The following is a 19,999-nucleotide window of genomic DNA, read 5'->3' on the forward strand; positions in this document are numbered from 1 at the left end:
ATAGAGGTAATAAATAAATTCATTAGTGTAGCTGTATATAAAGATAACACTCAAAAATCAATAGCATTTTTATACACAAACTAAAAACTCACTGAAAGGGAAATTATGGAAATATTGCCTTTCACAATAGCATCAAAATAATGAAAGACTTAGAAATCAACCAAACCAAAAATATAAAAGGCCTATATGCTGAAAAGTGTACTATTCTAAAAATGGAGATTAAAGAGGATGTTAGAAAATAAAAGGATATTCCTTGCTCTAGGAAGAACCAACATTGTGAAAATGGCCACACTCCCAAAACTCTTATACAGATTTAATGCAATCCCTATCAAAATACCACTGACATACCTCAGAGATCTACAGAAAATACTCCTACAATGCATTTGGAAACAGAAGAAACCTAGAATACCAAAGGCAATTCTGGGCAACAAAGGCAAGGCAGGAGACATCTCAATTCATGTCTTGAAACTATACTACAAAGCTACAGTGTTAAAAGCAGCATGGTATTGGCAAAAAAATACACCTGAGGATCAATGGAACAGATGAGAAGATGCAAACACAACTACAAATACACTCAGCCACCTTACATTTGACAAAGGGATTAAACATGTTCACTGGAAATAGGATAGCCTCTTCAATAAATCGTGTTGGAAAAATTGGCTTTCCACATGTCAAAGACTGAAACTAGACCCATGCCTATCACCATACACTAAACTAAAGTCAAAATGGATCAAAGATCTAATATTAAAACAGAAACACTACATCTACTGGAAGACAAGATTGGTAGAAATCTTGGTGACATAGGGGTAGGCAGAGAATTCATGCACAAAATGCAAACCACACAGGAAATATTTCACAGAATCAACAACTGGGATGTCATATTATTAAAACGTTTTTGGACTTCAAAAGAAATCACCAATGAAGTGGAAAGAAAACCAACAGAATGGGAAACAATTTTAGCCAGCAATCCGCCAGATAAAGAACTTATATACAAAATATATAAAGAATTAAAAAACATCAGGTCCCCCAAATTCAAAGACCCTCTCCAAAAATGAGTATCTGAGATGAACATGCATTTCTCAGATGAAGATATACAAATGGCAAATAAACACATAAAGAAATGTTCACCATCACTGGTCATTTAAAAAATGCAAATTAAAACAGCACTGAGATGTCATCTCACTCCAGAAAGAATGGCTGCCATCAAGAAATAAACTGATAACAAATGTTGGCAGGACTACAGGGAAAAAGGAACACTGCTCCATTGTTGGTGGGAGTGTAGACTGGTTCAGCTGTGTAAATCAGTATGGAGATTTCTCAAAAAACTAGGATTGGAGGTTCCATTCAATCCAGCTATTCCCTTCCTGGGTGTTTTCCCAGAAAAACTGAAAAGGTCATGCCACAATGATTTATGTGCACCCATGTTTATAGCAGTACAATTTATAATATCTAAATCTTGGAAACAACCAAAATACCCATCAACTCAGAGTGGATGAAAAAAGATACGGTTTTTTTATACAATGGAATATTACTCAGCAATAAAAAGGGATGATCTTGAGGCTTTTCTAGGTAAATGGATGCAACTTGATACTATCCTAAGTGAAATAAAGAAGACTCACATTAGTAAATATTACATTGACTCTCCAGTGTAAAAAATAATAAAAACTGAAAGAGTAATAAGATCCAAAATGTATAACAGATATTGTAAAAAAAAGAAAGGGAAGGAAAGTGCTCTAAAGAATATAACTGTATGAATGTTTAACTGTGTAAGACAGATGACCACACTACTAAGTTTTTGTTGGATCATTGAACAGACGGGTTTGCACTGTCATTGTCTGTCTGTCAACTTTTTATGCTTTGATTTTGTAACTTGAACAACTATTGCTAAGATGATAAGATGTAATTTATCAACTATTGATTTCTTATTGTTAATTTTTTTAGAATTCTGTAATATTTCCACCCTTTTTTTCATTTTTCTTTTTTCTTTAAAAAATAAAACCTGTTAGAGAAAATAATCACACCTGACTTCTCAGCATGAACTCTCAAGACGATGAAAGCTTCAAGTGAAATACGCCAAGATATAAAGGAAAACAACTTCCTACCCACATTGATGTATACGACACTATCTTTCAAAATTGGGGGGCAAATAAGATACTTTTATAACAAAGAACTGAAGATATTTATGACCACCAAACTAGCACTCCGAAATTTCTAAAGGACATTCTAGAGAGATACAAAGGACTAAAAGGACTACAGCTCCATGAAGCCCAACAGAAGGAATCCACCAGGGAAGGCAAACAATTAGAGGGAGGGGAATAAAGTAATCCAACAACATGAAAATAACGTAACAAGGATAAGTCAATATATGTCAGTTATAACCATCAGTGTTAACGGTCTCAATTCACCACTCAAAACACACAGACTAGCAGAATGGATCAAGAATCAGGATCTACCAATCTTCTGTAAACAAGAAACACATTTAATTCAAAACGATATTCATAGCATGAAAATCAAAGGAAGTAAAACAATACTCCATGAGACAGGAACCCAGAAAAATCAGGGATAGCTATTCTATGTGCAGACAAAGTGAATTTCAAGCCAGACCGATGGAGAAAGATAAAGAAGGTCACTACATCTTTGTAAAGGGAACAATCCAAGTGGAAGACATAACAATCATAAGTATATTTGCAACAAAAACAGTGCATCTAAATATACAAAACGATTATTAAAGGACATAAAAAATCAAGTAAGTACTATTACTATTGAATTAGGAGACCTCAAAACCCCACTGTCACAAAAAGAGATCACCTAGACAAAAATAATAATCAATAATAAAATAATAATCAATAATAAAATATTAGAACTTAATCAAACTTTTGAACAAATTGACCTAGTAGATATCTATAGAGTGTTCCACCCCACAACATCAGAACACACATTCTTCTCAGCTGCACACAGGACATTCTCCAAAATAGACTGGCTCAAAGAACATGCTTAAATAAATGCAAAGGAATTGAAATTGTCCCAGGCATACAATCAGACCAAAGCACATTGTAATTGGAAATCTATGGCACAGGAAACCACAAGAATTTCATAAACACATGGAAATTAAATAGCACCCTGCTGAACAAACAAAGAAATTAGACAGTTTTTACAGTTGAGTGATAATGACAATATGACATACCAGAACTTCTGAGACCCAATAAAGGCAGTCTTAAGAGGGAAATTTATAGCGGTAAATACCCGTATCAGGAAAACAGAGCAAACACATATAAACAAATCAGTGTTGAACCTCAAACTTCTAGAAAAAAAGGTAAGGCTAAGCCAAAAGCTTATACAAGGGAGGAAATTATAAAGATCAGAGCAGAAATCAATGCAATGAAGACTAAGAAAACAGTACAAAGAATCAGTGAATCAAAGAGTTCATTTTTGGAAAGATTAAATAAAATTGACACACCCTCAGCAAACCTTATCAAAAAAGGAATTCATGCAATTAGGAACGAAAAGGTCTAAATCACAACAGACCCTGCAAAAATCCAGAAAATCTTTGATACCTAGTTTGAAAACTTGTGTTTTAATAAGATGGAAAATACAGAAGAAATGGACAGATTGCTAGATATACATAAATTAACAAAACTGAATGAATAAGATATAAAAATCCTAAAAACCCAATATAAGTAAATTAAACTGAAGATATAATCAAAAACCTATCAACAAAGAAAAGACCATGCCCTGACAGTTTCACTGCTGAATTCTACAAGAAATTTAGAGAAGGCCTAACATCATTCCTTCTCAAAGTCTTTAATGAAATTCAATGGGAAGCAATACTTTCAGATTCATTCCTGGAAACTAACATTACCCTGATAACAATACCAGAGAAGAACCCAACTAAGAAAGAGAATTACAGGCCGATCTCCCGAATGTACATTGATGCAAAAATCCTCAATAAGATACTGGCAAACAAACTGCAGCAAATCATCAAGAAGATTGTACAACATGATCAAGTGCAATTCATCCCAGGGATGCAGGGACGGTTCAATGTACATAAATCCATAAATGTAATACCCATATAAACACAGCCAAAGACAAAAAACATATGATCACCTCAAGAGATGCAGAAAAAGCTTTTAACGAAGTGCAACACCCATTCATGATAAAAACCTACATAAAATTGGAATAGATGGTCTTTATCTCAATCTGATAAAAAAAGCCATCTATAAAATAACAACAGCCAACATCATACTAAATGCACAAAAACTGAAAGCTCTCACTCTAAAATCAGCAACAAGATTAAGGATGTCCACTATCACCACTCTTACTCAACATAGTCCTAGAAATTTTAGCTGGAGCAACTAGACAAGGGAAAGAAATAAAAGGAATAAAGATAGGAAAGGAAGAATTTAAACTATTGTCATTTGCAGATGACATGACACTCTACGTAGAAGACACCAAACACTCTACCAAAAGACTACTAGATTTAATAAGAAAATTCAGTAAAATATCTGTTTACAAAGTCAACACTCAGAAATCAATAGCCTTCCTGTACATGAATAACAAACTCAATGAGAGGTAAATCAGGGAAATAATACCTTTTAAAATAGCACCCAAAAAAATGAAACACCTAGGAATCAATCTAACAAAGGAGGTAAAAGACCTCTACATTGAAAACTGGCAAACAGACTGCAGCTACAGTGCTTTGAAAAAGGAGATTGAAAAGGATATTAGAAAATGGAGAGATATCCCATATACTTGGGTAGGAATAACCAATATAGTGAAAATGGCCATACTTCCAAAACTGTTACACAGATTCCATGCAACCAAATCTAAATTCCAGTATCATATCTCAAAGAACTAAAAAAAAAAACAATCCTAAAATTCAAAGGTGTCAGTCACTGGAAAAAGATAGCCTCTTTAATAAATGGTTCTGGAAAAACTGGTTCTATACATGCCGAAGATTAAAACTGGACCCATATCTTTCACCACTTACTAAGCTAAAATCAGAATGGATCAAAGATCTTAAAATTAAAACAGACACATTAAATCTGCTAGAAGATAGAGTAGGTAAAACTCTTGAAGATACTGCTGTAGGCAATGACTTTATGAACAAAACCTCAACTGCACAAGAACTGCCACAAAGAATCAACATCTGAGACCTCACCCTACTTAAAAGCTTTTGCACAGCAAGAGAAACCTCCAACAGAGTGAAGAGACAATCTACAGCATAGGAGAAAATGTTTGCCAGCTATTCTTCAGACAAAAGATTACTATCAAGAACATACCAAGAACTCAGAAAAACATCAGTCCTCCCAGATAAAGACCTAATCCAAAAATGGGCATCTGAGATGAATACTCACTTCTCAGATGAAAAAAATACAAACAGCAAATAAATAGGTAAAAAAAATGTTCCACATCTCTGGTCATTCAAGAGATGCAAATTAAAACACTGAGATTCCACCTCACCTCTTAAAGAATGGCTGTAATCAAGAAATCAAGCAGTAACAAATGCTGCAGGGGCCGTAGGGGGAAAACAAAGCCTTCTCCACTGTTGGTGGGAGTGCAGACTGGTGCAACCACTGTGGAAATTAGTGTAGAGAGTCTTCAAAAACCTAGGCTTGGTGGTTCCATTCAACCCACCTATTCCTCTTTTGGGTATCTTCCCAGAAGAATTAAAAACATCATACCACAGTGATATATGTGCACCCATGTATATAGCAGCACAATTTGTAATGACCATATCCTGGAAACAACCTAAATGCCCCTCAACTGAGGAATGGATTTAAAAAGAGGTGGTATTTTTATAAAATGGTGTATTACTCAGCCATAAAGAAGGATAAACTGGAGATCCTTATAGGTAACTGGATGCAAATTCAGAACATACTCAGTGAAATAAATAAGACACACATGTTTAAACATCATACTGTTTCATTAGTATGAGAATATGAAAAAAAAGCATGTATATGTTTTTCTAGGTATATAAAATAGTTAAGATAGCTATATTACTGATTTCTCTGAGTTTACTGAAGAAAAATATTTGTGCTGGTATTATGTGGACAATTGAACATACCTGTCTTGTTCTCTGGGTGAATGATTTGGGGATGAGAATGCACAATGTATGCACCGTTGTTGCCCGACTGATGTGTTTTGAAATTTTGTTGTAGCTTTTTCTTCTTCTTTCTATTTAACCTTGAAATAAAATGGATTTGGAAAAATAAATATAAATAAATGTACTGGGAAAATAACTTAGTGGCTCAGGTGCCTGCCTGGCAAGAACATAGTCCTGAGTTTGATTCTAGATACCAAAAAAAGAAATTTCATAATCATTACCTCATTTTCACACACATATGCACACATAAATAAGAAAAGCTTCAAAGGCTTCTGTCTTAAGTTACTATTTCAGCTGGGACAAAATACCCAATACCAAGCCGGGCATGGTAGCTCACGCCTGTAATCCCAGAATTTGGGAGGCTGAGGCAGGAGGATCATTGCAAGTTCGAGACCAGCCTGGGCTACAAAGTAAGCTCAAGGCCATCCTGAACTGCATAGAGAGACCCTGCCTCAAAAAGACAAAAAGAAAAAAAATCAAGATACCTATAAGTTAACGGAAGAAAGATTTGTTTGGCTCACAGTCTGTAAAGGTTTCAGTCCATCTCGGCTGGCTCCAAGGCAGGGCAGCACAGCTGAGGGACATCACAGAGGAGAAACAGTTCATGGCAAAGCAGCAGACATAACAGCAGCAAGCCTCCCTTTCCCTTTTACCCCACCCAGGCTACAGGTCTTTGGGTGGTGCCACGCACACCCAGGGAGGGCCTTCCCACTCTCCATGTAGAACAAAACAATCAGTGGCACAATTTAGTATGACAACCCCCTTAATCCACATGCAGACACCCATGGTCCTGCCACCTCTGAAAAGCTCCCCTATGAGTGTATGAAGCTTTAGGAGGGAACGTCTAGACACAAGCCGTAACAACTTTCTATTTGATTATAATCAATCTATTGATGCATTCAGAGAAAAATCACCATGTTCACAATATTGAATCCTCATACTTATGATCACATTATACTTTATGTAAGTTGCTTTACTTTCCCTGTCTTTGGGACCTAACTCTGCATACCAGCAAGTTAAAGGAAGATAGGCTAATTTTGGCTCACTCTTCGTAGGAGCTTCTCTACCCAGGTGGCTGGCTGCCTGGTACAGTGGCATGGCAGGCAGGCATCACAGAGGAGAGCTGCACACAGCATGGCAGACAGCAAGCAGAGAGATCAAAGCAGGAACTGGAAAGGGAGATAAACCACAGTGACCCAGCTCTTCCATCCAAGCCTCTCCTCCTAACAGCAAGTTATGCGTAAGTGCCCCAATAATACAATCACCTTTCAAATGCCCCACCTTTGTACATCTTACTTTTACGGGGCCATCTAGATATGAACCGTAGCCGAAATGTTCACTGATTTATGTACATAGCACTTTGATAGTATTCTATAAGGTTCTTAAATATTCTTTGGCTGGACTTGTTTTTATGGATTTGATATTTGGGTAAGCTAGGCTACAATTTACCTTTTTAACCTTCACTTTCCTTTCAGACTGTTTGTTGCTGAAAACAGTAACCTTTTTACACTTTCGCTGATTGAGTAGTTCTTGTGGGTTTTCTCACATACACCTAATCATCTGCTAACCGTGGACGCTGCAGTTCGCATTGAAGAGATCCTTTCTCTTTCATTTCTTCAGCTTCCTGTTAGTGCACTGGGTAGTATTTCTATCAAAATTCTGAATGCACAGGATGATAGCAGGAATCCTTGAGTCCCAATTTCAAAGTAACAGCTTTCAGTTTTCCTCCACACAACTATGATGTTTGGTACAGATTTTTCATTCATAGCCTTCATCTAGATGGAGAAACTTGCTTTTGTGTGTTTTAACAAACTTTATTTGAGAGTGGTTTTATTTTACAAAAAAATTTACCAGGATAGAACACAGTTCCCCTATGTTCCACATTCAGTTTCCCTTATTAACATCTCAGTATGGTACCTTTGTTACAACTAATGAACCAAGAATGGTAAATATAATGACCAAAGTCTACCCTTTATTCAGATTTAAGTAGCTTTACCTAATGTCTTTTTTCTGTTTCAGAATCTCATCCAAGGTTCCACACGTTTAGCTACCATATCTCCTCTGGTTCTTCTTGGCTGTTACAGTTTTTTATGCATTTTTAGTTTCTGATGACTTTCAGTGTTTTGAGTAATACTAATTAGGTATATTGTAGGATGTCCTATTTTAGAATTTTTCTGATGATTTTGTCATAAGTAACCTGGAATTATGGGCCTGAGGAGGAAAATACCAGGGAAGTATATTGCTATTCCCATGGCATCACACCAAGCATATACACTATGAACAAAGACCCTGTTGTTAATCTTGACCACCTGGCTGAATTAGTATTTTTTAGGGTTCCCTCCTATAAAGTTACTCCCCAACTCTTCCATACTGTACTTTCTTTGGGAGGAAATCACTATGCATAGCCCATGAATAAATGATTTATAATTCTGCACAGACATGTCTATCCTCTCCCATTTTATTTAGTTATTTAGGCATTTATTCACATCAACATGGACTCATGGATACGTGTTTCATACTTTGAAAGCAATGTTTCTTTTCATCATGAGTATATGTTGACTTTACTAAATACATTTAAGGATCAATTTAAATATGATTTGCCTCATTAAGTCCGATAATGTAGTTAGGCAGTCCTGGACCTATTTGTCCCAGTTCCATCCCTCATCACTCCCCTTCTCGGTTCTCCACTTCCTGGGCAGGCTACATTCCTCACCTCACAAATGTTTGGTTACCATTTTGGTTCAGACATCTACAGGCATCAGGAAGAAATGAACCTCAGAGAACACAATAGTCGTATTCCCCATGACTCCAACTGACCCATCATGATTCCAAATTCTGCTGAAATCAACACCTATATGCCAGTAACAAAATATCACCTCCTTGGTCCTTCTAGTTTACAAGTAGGATTGATTTCCTCATGTTGCAAAACATTTAGTTCTCCAACTCTGCCCTGTTTGCCTCCTGCATCATGCATATAATGAATTCCCTGCATGAAATTCCCTCTATAAGAACTATTTAAACAGGTTGGTACTTTCCTGTTGCAAATGGCCAATTATGTTGATTGACCCTCTACTGATAAACTTAGTAACATTTCTGTGATAAACCCAATTCTGTTAACAGCACTTAAATATGCTTACGTCTCCTCTATAACTAATAATAAAAATAAATGCCCCTGTGCCCTGATATCCGTGAAATTTTCTCTCTGTCATTCTCTTCACAGTCTTCTCAAAAACAATTTTACAACTCTTCATTTAGGGATTTATGGAAATAAAATTAACAGTGTAAGCAACAAAGTAGTAACATCAACTTATTAAACTCAAGCAACCCACACAGAACTGTATAAATCAAACTGTGTGACATACAGGTCAAGTGAGAGGCAGAGGGAACTGTAAAAACTGTATAGTCTTAAAATACTAGAAAATAATGACATAAAATACTCAAGCAAATCTGATGGAAACTACTACAAAGTGGCTCTAAGCAGCATTTCCACAGTATCCCCTTCCTTTGTTTGAAAACCAAATAAATAAAAGCCACCCAGTGAAGTTCTTTGTCTCAGCCTCCCAAAACACTCAAATTCTGCTAGAGGGCTTTGATCCCCCTGGAGCCCTAAAATCACACCACTTATCTCTTTAAGACACCGCTGTCCACTTATTTGTTTGGAAGAATGCAGGCCTGATCAGTCAGCTATACAAATCAAGTAGCTAGTGAATGAAAACTATAGTAAAACTAAGAGAATAGAAGGTAGGGAAACAAATTATTTCCACCTATTTATAAAATAGACATTTTTAAAATACAGTCAATTACTAAGACCAAAAGCATAAGTGAGTTCAATAAAATTATACATTATGCAAGCTTCTGTCAGCCCCAGAAACCTTAGGCAGACTTGGCATGCTAATCACTCCTATGGTTTTCAACTATACTGTAAATGACTTATATCAATCCAGTTCTGCCTCATGGGGTTCGGGGCAGTCTGGGTCCTGGTCTGGGCAAAAAGCTGGAATGAAGGGGTACACCCTTAAGTTGACAAAAGGGAGAGTTGAAGCTACCGAAGGTCAAATATTCTCATGGAGCACCCCTACCCTGAGGCAAGAACCCTCACTTCTGTCTCTGGGAATTCAGAGAGGTCAAAATCTTCATCTGAGGGGCAACTTCACATCAGCAAAGAGAACCAGCCACAGAAGGAGCCATCTCAGGCTCCCCCACAATCAAGGTGTGGATCCTCTATTCCAGAAAAGAAAGAACACTGCGGAATTCGGCCTCCCATCTCTCCACTCTAGGAGAGCCCCAGGCTGGAGGAGCAATTACAGTCTAAGACAACTTCTCATTTCTGATTTGGGGGTTTCAGGGAGCTGAGGGCCTTGTTTTTAGGGGTGAGATCAGATAAATGGAGAAATACCTTACCAGCACAGGTTGGATTTCCAGAATCCAACCAGGAGTCAAGGTAAGATATTTTGGTTTAAAAAATACACACACACACACACACACACACACACACACACACACACACGCACCAAGGTATTCCATTCCAGAACACAAACAGAATCTTACAGATGCATGTTCTGTGGCTCTCCTATCAGGTTAGGAGCCTCTAATCAGAGCTGTCAGCCTGGGCCTCATATCTGACTTAGAATTCTGACAGAGAAGAGGCTGGGCCCAATGTGACTGGACTCAGGATAGCAGACTTGGCCCAGTGCCTGAACTAGGATTCCATGCCCTGCCAGGTGTCTAGGTGAGAAAAGATGGAACCCCTTCACTTGCACATATAGAACCCTGGCTCCAATCTGTCTCTTCTGGGACACATGAGGACTCAAGGTGCACCTATTTTCCTACAAATGGCTTGGTTTTATTCTTGTGTATGGCTGAGTCATACTCTATGATATATATACATATACATATATATATGTATGTATATATATATATACATACATATATATATATATATATATATATATACATATACACATACACATACACACACATTTTCTTTATCTGTTCATCCAGTTTTTGTCTTTTGTGAGACAGGGTCTCACTGTGCAGTTCAGGCTGGCCGCAAACTCACAGCAATCTTCCTGTCTCAGCTTCCCGAGTGCTAGAATTACAGATATGTGCCACCACACCCATCCCATTCATCTACTGATGGGTATAAAGGGCACTTCTGAGATCTGCCTATTAGGAGTTGTGCTGCTATAAAAATGGGCGTGCATACATCACTGTGACAATGTCTTTAAATCTATGGTGAAGGAGATATCTAGAAGGGGTATAACTGAGTCAAGTGAAATTGCTAGTTTCTGTTTTTGAAGACTCTCAATACTAATTTCCAAAGTGCTGGTGTTAGTTTACATTCCCACAAACAGTGCAGAAACGTTTCTTTTCCTCACATCCTTACCATTATTTGTTGCTTTCTGAGCTTTATGACAGTCATTCTTTCTGAAGTGAGGTGGAATCTTGATGATATTTTTATCTGCATGGCAAAGAAATGAGGAAAGAAATTAAAAAGTTCCTAGAATCAAATGACAGTGAAAGTACAGCCATGCAAAACCCGCGGGACACAATGAAAGCAGTCTGAAGAGGGAAGTGCATAGCTGTGGATGCATGCATTTAAAAAAGAGTTAAAAGAGTGATCCCCAATGATACATCCCAAGGTCCTAAAAAAAAGAACAATCCAAATCCAAAACTAACAGAATGAAAGAACCATAAAGATTAGAGTAGAAAATACCAAAATTAAACTAAAACAATAAAACTACAGAAAAGATCAATGAATTAGAGTTGGATTTTTGAAAGGCTAACAAGAATGATTAAACCCTTAGCCAAACTTACCGAAGTGGGGAAAGAAAAGTGAACCCATGTCAATGAAACTGGAGATAAAAAAGGAATCACACCACCAAAATACATATTATAAAACATTATTTGAATACTTAGATTCCAATAAATGGGAGAACCCAGAAAAAAACAGAGACATTCTTAGAGACCCTTCAATTACTAAAACTGAACCAAACAAATATAAAAACTCTGAATAGACCAGTACCAAGCCATGTAATAAAAGCAGTTATAAAAACCCTATCAACTAACAAAAGCCTAGGACCTGATGAAATCACTGGTGAATTCTTGCAGAACTTCAGGGAAGAGCTAATGCCAGTACACCTCAAACTCTCCCATGAAATTAAAAAGGAGGCAGCACTTCCAAACTTACTCATGGAAGCTAGTATTATGCTGATAGCAAAAGACAAACAGGCCAATCACCTCAATGAATATAGGTGCAAAATCCTCAACAAGATACTGCAATTAATCATTGAAAAGATCTTACCTCATGACCAAGATAGCTTCATTCCAGGAAGTCAAAGATATCTCCAAATATGCAAATGAATACATATAATGCACTACATGCAATACGGACAATATAGAGGCAAAGACAAAAATCACATCATCTCAGCTGGGTGTGATGGTGCATGCCTATAATCCCAGCACCTGGGAGGCATTGTTGTGAGCACAAGAGAGCCTGGGCTACAAAGTGAGCTCAAGGCCAGCCTAAACAGCACAATGAGACCCTGTCTCAAAGACAAAAAAAATCACATCATTATTTCAATAGATGTAGAAAAAAAGCCTTTGATAAAATTCAATGTCTGTTTTTCACAAAAACCCTGATGAAAATAGGTATAGGAGGGCCTTATCTCCAACTAATAGACATTTATAAAAAACTCAATGCCAACATCATACTAAATGGGAATCACATGTTTTAATGGGTGACTTTATAGTATGCAAAATTACCCAAATAAAAAATTTTAAAAAGCAGCCTAACAGATTTTAGCTCTCAAGCTTGTCCACACTGAGACTCTAGTAATTCATCAAGTTTAACATTTCAACATCACGCGGACTTGCATTCTCGTAAGTCATCTGTCTGTCTCTTCATTCACAGAGGCAGTGGTGCTGTGTACCATCGAGATAAAGAGATGATGGAAGTAAGATTTCATTGGGAATTAGGCAAGTGTACTGTCCCTCATTCTAATACTTGGGAGGCTGAGACAGGAGGATCTCCATGAGTTCAAGGCCAGCCTGCACTACATAGTGAGACCCTAACTCAGTTTTTTCTTAATGTAGAATACAAAGCACACACTGCTGGAAGTGACATCAGCATCTCGCACTCTCTGGGGTCACGCCTCATTCCCCACGAGGCCTGCACACACTGCCGGAAGTGACGTCAGCATCTCGCACTCTGTGGAGTCACGCCTCATCCCCCACGAGGCCTGAACTCACTGCCGGAAGTGACATCGGCCTCTCTCACTCTGTAGGGGTCACACCTCGTCCCCCACAAGGCCTACACACACTGCCAGAAGTGACGTCGGCCTCTCGCACTCTGTGGGGGTCACGCCTTGTCCCTCACGAGGCCTGCACTCACTGCCGGAAGTGACGTCGGCCTCTCACACTCTGTAGGGGTCACGCCTCATCCCCCACGAGGCCTACACACGCTTCCGGAAGTGACGTCGGCCTCTCGAACTCTGTAGCGGTCATGCCTTGTCCCTCACGAGGCCTGCACTCACTGCCGGAAGTGACGTCGGCCTCTCACACTCTGTAGGGGTCACGCCTCATCCCCCACGAGGCCTGCACTCACTGCCGGAAGTGACGTCGGCCTCTCGAACTCTGTAGGGGTCACGCCTTGTCCCTCACGAGGCCTGCACTCACTGCCGGAAGTGACGTCGGCCTCTCACACTCTGTGGGGGTCACGCCTCATCCCCCACGAGGCCTGCACTCACTGCCGGAAGTGACGTTGGCCTCTCCCACTCTGTGGGGGTCACGCCTCATCCCCCACGAGGCCTGCACTCACTGCCGGAAGTGACGTCAGCCTCTCAAACTCTGTAGGGGTCACGCCTTGTCCCTCACGAGGCCTGCACTCACTGCCGGAAGTGACGTCAGCATCTCGCACTCTCTGGGGTCACGCCTCATCCCCCCACGAGGCCTGCACTCACTGCCGGAAGTGACGTCAGCATCTCGCACTCTCTGGGGTCATGCCTCATCCCCCACGAGGCCTGCACACACTGCCGGAAGTGACATCCGCATCTGGCACTCTGGAGGGGTCACACCTCATCCCCCACGAGGCCTGCACTCACTGTCGGAAGTGATGTCGACATCTCGTACTCTGTGGGGTCACACCTCATTCCCCCAAGAGGCCTGCATTCACTGCCGGAAGTGATGTCAGCCTCTCGCACTCTGTGGGGTCACGCCTTGTCCCTCACGAGGCCTGCACTCACTGCCGGAAGTGACGTCAGCAGCTCGCCTCTGTGAGGGTCACGCCTTGTCCCCCACAAGGCCTGCACACACTGCCGGAAGTGACGTCAGCAGCTCACGCTCTGTGAGGGTCACACCTTGTCCCCCACGAGGCCTGCACACACTGCTGGAAGTGACGTCAGCAGCTCACGCTCTGAGGGTCACGCCTTGTCCCCCAGAGGCCTGCACTCACTGCCGGAAGTGACGTCAGCAGCTCACGCTCTGAGGGTCACGCCTTGTCCCCCACGAGGCCTGCACACACCGCCGGAAGTGACGTCAGCAGCTCACGCTCTGAGGGTCACGCCTTGTCCCCCAGAGGCCTGCACTCACTGCTGGAAGTGACGTCAGCAGCTCACGCTCTGTGGGGGTCAAGCCTTGTGGTGTTAAGGCGACGTGTATTCACGTCACGCTGCAGTTGGGGAGCGGAGCGAAGCAGGTAGGGTGTGGTAAGGGGTTCGTGCTCAGAGCTCACAGGTAAGTAAGGAAACCCCGTGCCAGAGTCGGGACTGGATGAGCCCTGGGCTTCCCCACAATGCCCACTCTACTCTCCAGAGACTGAGTTCCAGGGGACCCTGTCTTGCCTAAAGGGCGAGTCGGAGCTGGATTATGAGTGCGGAGCTCCGGGTGGGGGTGGGCGGGGAGGACCCGGCCAAAGGCCGGGTGTAGGCTGTGAGTGACCCAGTAGGCCATGCCTCAGGAAGACATTTCCAGAGGGTTCTAAAAAAGTCTCCGGCCTACTCCTGACCACGAGGAAAAACAATTCAGTTTCGCAGCCTATTGTCCTCTGGAAACCAACAGCAGTGGAGCCCATGAGGGCCAGGGATTTAGCTGGGCGGCAGCAGGGGCGCCTGCTTGGAGATCCTGAGGCCCTGAGCTCCATTCCTGACGCCCCCCTCTCCTGCTCTCTCCTCCCTTTCGACTCCCCTCTCCCTGGAAATCAGAGCCTACAGGGCTGTGCTGCAGGTGGGAAGAGCAAAGAGGACCTGGGCTCCGGGAGGGGGAGGGAAATGAGGAAGTCTCGGTGCAGAGAGGTCTCAAAATGATCTGGAAAGGCCTGTGTTGCTCGCCCTGGAGCACGTGGTGCAGAATTCCAGGTTGAGGGCCCGCTCGTGTCCCTTGGAGCCTGGCAGCAGTTCCTCCTCCTCACAAGAGCTGCGTTGCTTCAGGTGGCAGGAGCAGGGACAGTTTGGGCTCAGTTAGCCCCAGGCCCTGCCCTGAGGCAGAGGGAGAGGGGAAGCTGGACCTCATGTCCCAGGACCGCGGCACGCGGAACCCAGAGTCTGTGTGCTCCTGCTCTGAATTGTGTCCCGCGACCTTGCCTGAAATCCCAGAGAGAACTCAGGGCCTGGGGGTGAGGAAGGGGCTCTTTCAGGGACTCAAGGGGGACACATCAAAGGAGGACAGTGGAGGGAACCTCATATGCTAGATTAAAAGGTGACCTCCACCTTGCTCAGCATCTTTGCCCCCTGCCTCTGGTGTCACAGAGCTGTGGCACTTGGCCTAAGGAGTGTGGGGTCAGTTCAACAGATTCAAGACATGGGAAACTGCACCTGCTGTCTGGCCAAAGACAGGGCTGAGAGGATGAATGACATCCAACACACGCACACCGTCAACTTCCAGATCTGGGGGCCTGAGGAGATGGTGGCCTTGGATGCTATGATGCAGGCGCAGGTCAGGATGGGGAGTAGGGATCCCTGGGCATGCTGCAGACGAAGGAGGGCTGCTGTAACCTCGTCCTTCTGGCCCGACCCTGGGAAAGGCCCATGGTGGAGGGTACAGAAGTGCTGTGTCTCATGTCTGTGTGCTTAAACACAGAGACGTCATGGCTTGATGCACGGAGGGTTGGGGCAGCAGAGAAGCCGCGCCTGGCCTGCAGAGAGAGGTCCTCTGTCAGTACGCAAGGTGAGGAACTTGGTGCTGTCTTCAGGTATGGAAGTACCCCGCACACCCCACCACAGAGCCTGGTATCCACTGTTACCAGCCTGAGGTCTCTAAGGATCCCAGGCACTGCCTGGAGTCTAACTGGGCAGAGAGATCCCCATACACAGCATACAGAACCCCAGTTTCAACCTGTCTCTTCTGTCACCTATGGGGAGACTCCGGGATCATGGATGAACTCATGTCCCCTTACTTTCTCTTTGAATGCTGCACACAAACTCTCCTTCTGCCCCAGGTCCTTGAGGCCTCAGCACGGAGCTTCAGCTCCCTGTCCCATACCATCATGTCTGTATCTGAAGAGCCTTACCAACCTGAGGAAGACCCTGAGGACCAAAGTGAGACACAGGGCTTGGTGGGTGGGCAGGTTTTCAGTGCCCTAAAGCAAGAACTCACGTCTTCCACTCTCTCATCTCCTTCCCTCATCCTCATCTTCCTTCTGGTCTCTGATCTAGGCATCATGGAGGAGGCTTCTGCTGCTGGAACGCTGGATCCTTCTCTGGGTCCTGAGGGACACTTCTCAGTCCCTTCCACCAGGGCCACCAGCCCCTCTAGTGAAGCCTGTGGGGCCTCTACCCACAAAGAGGGAGAGGGTACATCTCCTTCAGGGAGCGAGTCAGATACTGACTCTTCAGCTAAAGATGTTCTAGATGCGAAGCTGGCTGTGCTGATACAGTTCCTGGCCCTTAAGTATCTAAGGAAGGAGCCAGCCACCATGGAAGAAATGCTGGGGATTGTCAGCAGAGATTACGAGGAGAGCTTCCCTGTGCTCTTTAAGGAAGCCACGCAGTGCATGCAGCTGGTCTTTGGCATTGATACAAAAGTGCAGCCTTGCGGCTCCTATGTCCTTGTCCCTGTTCTGGGCCTCACCTATGATGGGATGGTGACTAATGACCAGGGCTACCCCAGGACCATCTTCCTGATCATTGTCCTGGGTATCATCTACATTCAGGGCAACCATGCCAGGGAGGAGGCAATCTGGGAGGTGATGAGTGAGATAGGGGTGTTTCCTGAGAAGGAGCATGTCATCTATGGGGAGCCCCGGAAATTCCTCACCGAAGATTTGGTGCGGGAACAGTACATAATTTGTCAGGAGGTGCCCAATAGCAGTCCTCCTCAACTTGAGTTTATTTGGGGTCCAAGGGCCCTTGCTGAAACCAGCAAGAAGGATGTCCTAGAATTTTTGGGCCAACTCAAAACTACCACCTTCAGGACCTTTCCTCTGGATGAGGAGGCAAGTTCCGAAAATGCAGAGTAGAGAGACCCAAGGTCACTGGAGTGATGTCCAGTGGCAGGGATGGGGCATATTCCAGGGCCACAGTTTTGTAGTTCATGGGAAGATTCTAAACTATATTTGAAAAGAGTGATAACTTCTAAGTGGTGCAGATGTAGATCAGGGACCAGATAAATTCAGTGTATTAGCATGTCTCTTCTATGTGGGTGAAAATTTCTTTTTTAAAATTTTTCACATGTTCTTAAAAGATGGAATTAACTTCAAGTTTTTAAGTTTTTAAAAGCATTGGTCTACTTTGTATTCTTTGATACTGTGATTTGAGCAACTATTTCCAAGATGATATTATGTAATCTATTAACAGGTGATTTCTTACTGTTATGTTTTTTTTTTTTGTAGTTATGTATTATGTGTAACCTTACACTGCTTTGTTTTGTTTTGTGTTTTTCTCTTTTTCCTCTTAAATTAAAAAAAAAAAAGCATTGGTCACAAATGTTGCTGTTTACAACTTTTAAAGAGTTTTGCTGTTTGGTAAAAATTGTAAAATGTTCCATTGTATTTTATAATCTGGAAAAAGATGAGTTCTCATTGGAATAAAAGCTTTCTTGGAAATGTGGAAGAAGTCATCATTAAAATAGACAGGGACAAGGATAGAGCTCAGCAGCACAGCACCTGGTTGGAAGGCACAAGGTCCTGAGTTCAATTCCCAGTACTGATACATGAATTATAAAATAGATGATATCTATAAATACAGGAAAAAGTGAAATCCACTTAATGTTTTGCTTTATCCCTTTCAGTGGATGGTTCTGTAAAATTAAAAAATAACCTATATATGTTTGATTTATTCAGAAATATTGGAGAAATGACTCTGAATAGCGAACCCTGCCTGCTCACAGATACATTGACCCCAGCGCTCTGAGCCGATGCTCTGTGGAAGGCCCCTTGTGAGGGTGGAGACCTGAGTAAACTGGGCAGCAGGACCCACTCTTCCCCACAGGATGCTGGAGCCAGGGCCATCTCCGGGCATGGCGGGAAATGGAGAGAGGTCCTCGGCGGTTTAAAGGACCAGTGAAAGGGCAGGGTCAGCTGCAGGAGAAGGCGGAATGAAGGCCTGGGGCAGCTTGAGCTTGGGAGACCTGCAGTTCCTTCTTTGAGAGCTGATTTTACTGCACTGTGGCCAGGACCAGACACTCCGTGGAGGTAGCTTGGGGCTGCAGTGTAAAACTGCTCTGAGCAGTTCTCTCTGGTTCATGGACAATGCAGAGAGCAGTGTCCACCTGGCTGAGCTATTGGATGCGTCCTGAGCTCCTGTCACAGTGCAGTAGGACGTAGCATAAGAACTACGTGATCTGTCCCGATCATCTGCAAGGATTTCCGGGCAAGTCGGGGATCTTTCCTTGAAGTCGTGCCCAGAGAGCTCCAGACTGACATACTTTCTTGGCCTGTGAGAGCCAGAGAAAAGTCCATTGGAGCGTGATACTTACTGTGACCTTCAGTGTAATTGGCACAACTCTAAACGAGGGCTAGGTTTGGGGTGGGATGAAAATAGTGGTTTGAGTGAAAAGCAGCCAGGGCAGCATTGGCCCCCTGGGTCACTCTGGGTAAGCAGCATCTCCTGACCTCTATGGAGCCCCGAGCACTGTGCAGACCTGGGAGATGCCCTGAGGCCTGCTGGAGACTTCTCTCTCCCCTGTGCTGGTGGAGCCCCACTGTGTGAGGGGACGGGCTGGGGACTGATGACTGACAGCTGAGACAGGCCAGAGATACCAGCGATCAGGGAAGAGGTGGGCCGCTGCTCAGAGGGGGACGGTGGAGGGGAAATGCCGGGGACCGGGGACCTCAGCCTCTGCAGATGAAGGGCCGGCTTTGCACACTGCTCCATAACGACCCAGGTGGCCTCCTGAGGTCTCTGAGTTGTTGGCCCCCCAGGGGGTGGGAACCATGGCCTGACAGTGGGCCAGCACTGCCCAGAGACGCCATCTCGGGTAGAGGGCCTGCCCAAAGTGCAGACATGTGCACGTGGATGGCGATCTCATGATGGTACACGCCTCCGTGGTAAAGGTGGGCGGAGTCAGGTACAATGTAAGAAGCGCAGGCAACCCCGTTCAGAGCATTCACGTGGTGTCCAGGATGGTTTGGGGACCTGGGGTGGAGACGCTGCATGGACACTGCCAGGGACAGCTTCCCATGGAATTCGACAGTGAGCATAGGTAAGGGAATTGTGGGGCTCTTAAAGGAGGCAGAAGGCCCAGGTGTGGGTGGGCTCCACCGTTGGAATCAGCCAGGGGAACCCTCAGGTGCCCTCTCAGTCACACCCACACACCCTGGCCCCTGGCCCCTGTGAATGAGACCGCATATGGGAAAAAAAAAAAAAAAAAGGCTTTGCAGATGTGAAGCTTTGCAATGAGTAGAGATTTTTGTGTCCTGCATGAGGGTGCCCTAGGTGTGGTCACAAGTGTCATTACTGAAGG

At 43.1% G+C, this 19,999-nt stretch overlaps 1 protein-coding gene across 2 annotated transcripts; it reads left to right on the forward strand.

Moving 5' to 3' along the window:
• The first annotated feature begins 14,546 nt into the window (after positions 1 to 14,546).
• Positions 14,547 to 18,001, forward strand: LOC100728841 (melanoma-associated antigen 1). 2 transcript variants are annotated; one of them, XM_063245670.1, is made up of 5 exons: positions 14,547 to 14,798; positions 15,882 to 16,033; positions 16,178 to 16,264; positions 16,536 to 16,635; positions 16,753 to 18,001. In XM_063245670.1, the coding sequence occupies exons 2-5, from the start codon at positions 15,899 to 15,901 to the stop codon at positions 17,553 to 17,555; spliced, it is 1,125 nt and encodes a 374-aa protein (XP_063101740.1). In that variant the 5' UTR covers positions 14,547 to 14,798; positions 15,882 to 15,898; the 3' UTR covers positions 17,556 to 18,001. The 2 variants fall into 2 exon arrangements, with proteins under 2 accessions (XP_063101740.1, XP_063101741.1); XM_063245671.1 differs by having other exon boundaries at positions 14,780 to 14,836.
• The last annotated feature ends 1,998 nt before the right edge of the window (positions 18,002 to 19,999 follow it).

Source organism: Cavia porcellus, unplaced genomic scaffold (assembly GCF_034190915.1).
Source record: "Cavia porcellus strain 051 isolate PalLab524CR breed Dunkin Hartley unplaced genomic scaffold, mCavPor4.1 scaffold_3, whole genome shotgun sequence".
NCBI lineage: Eukaryota > Metazoa > Chordata > Mammalia > Rodentia > Caviidae > Cavia > Cavia porcellus.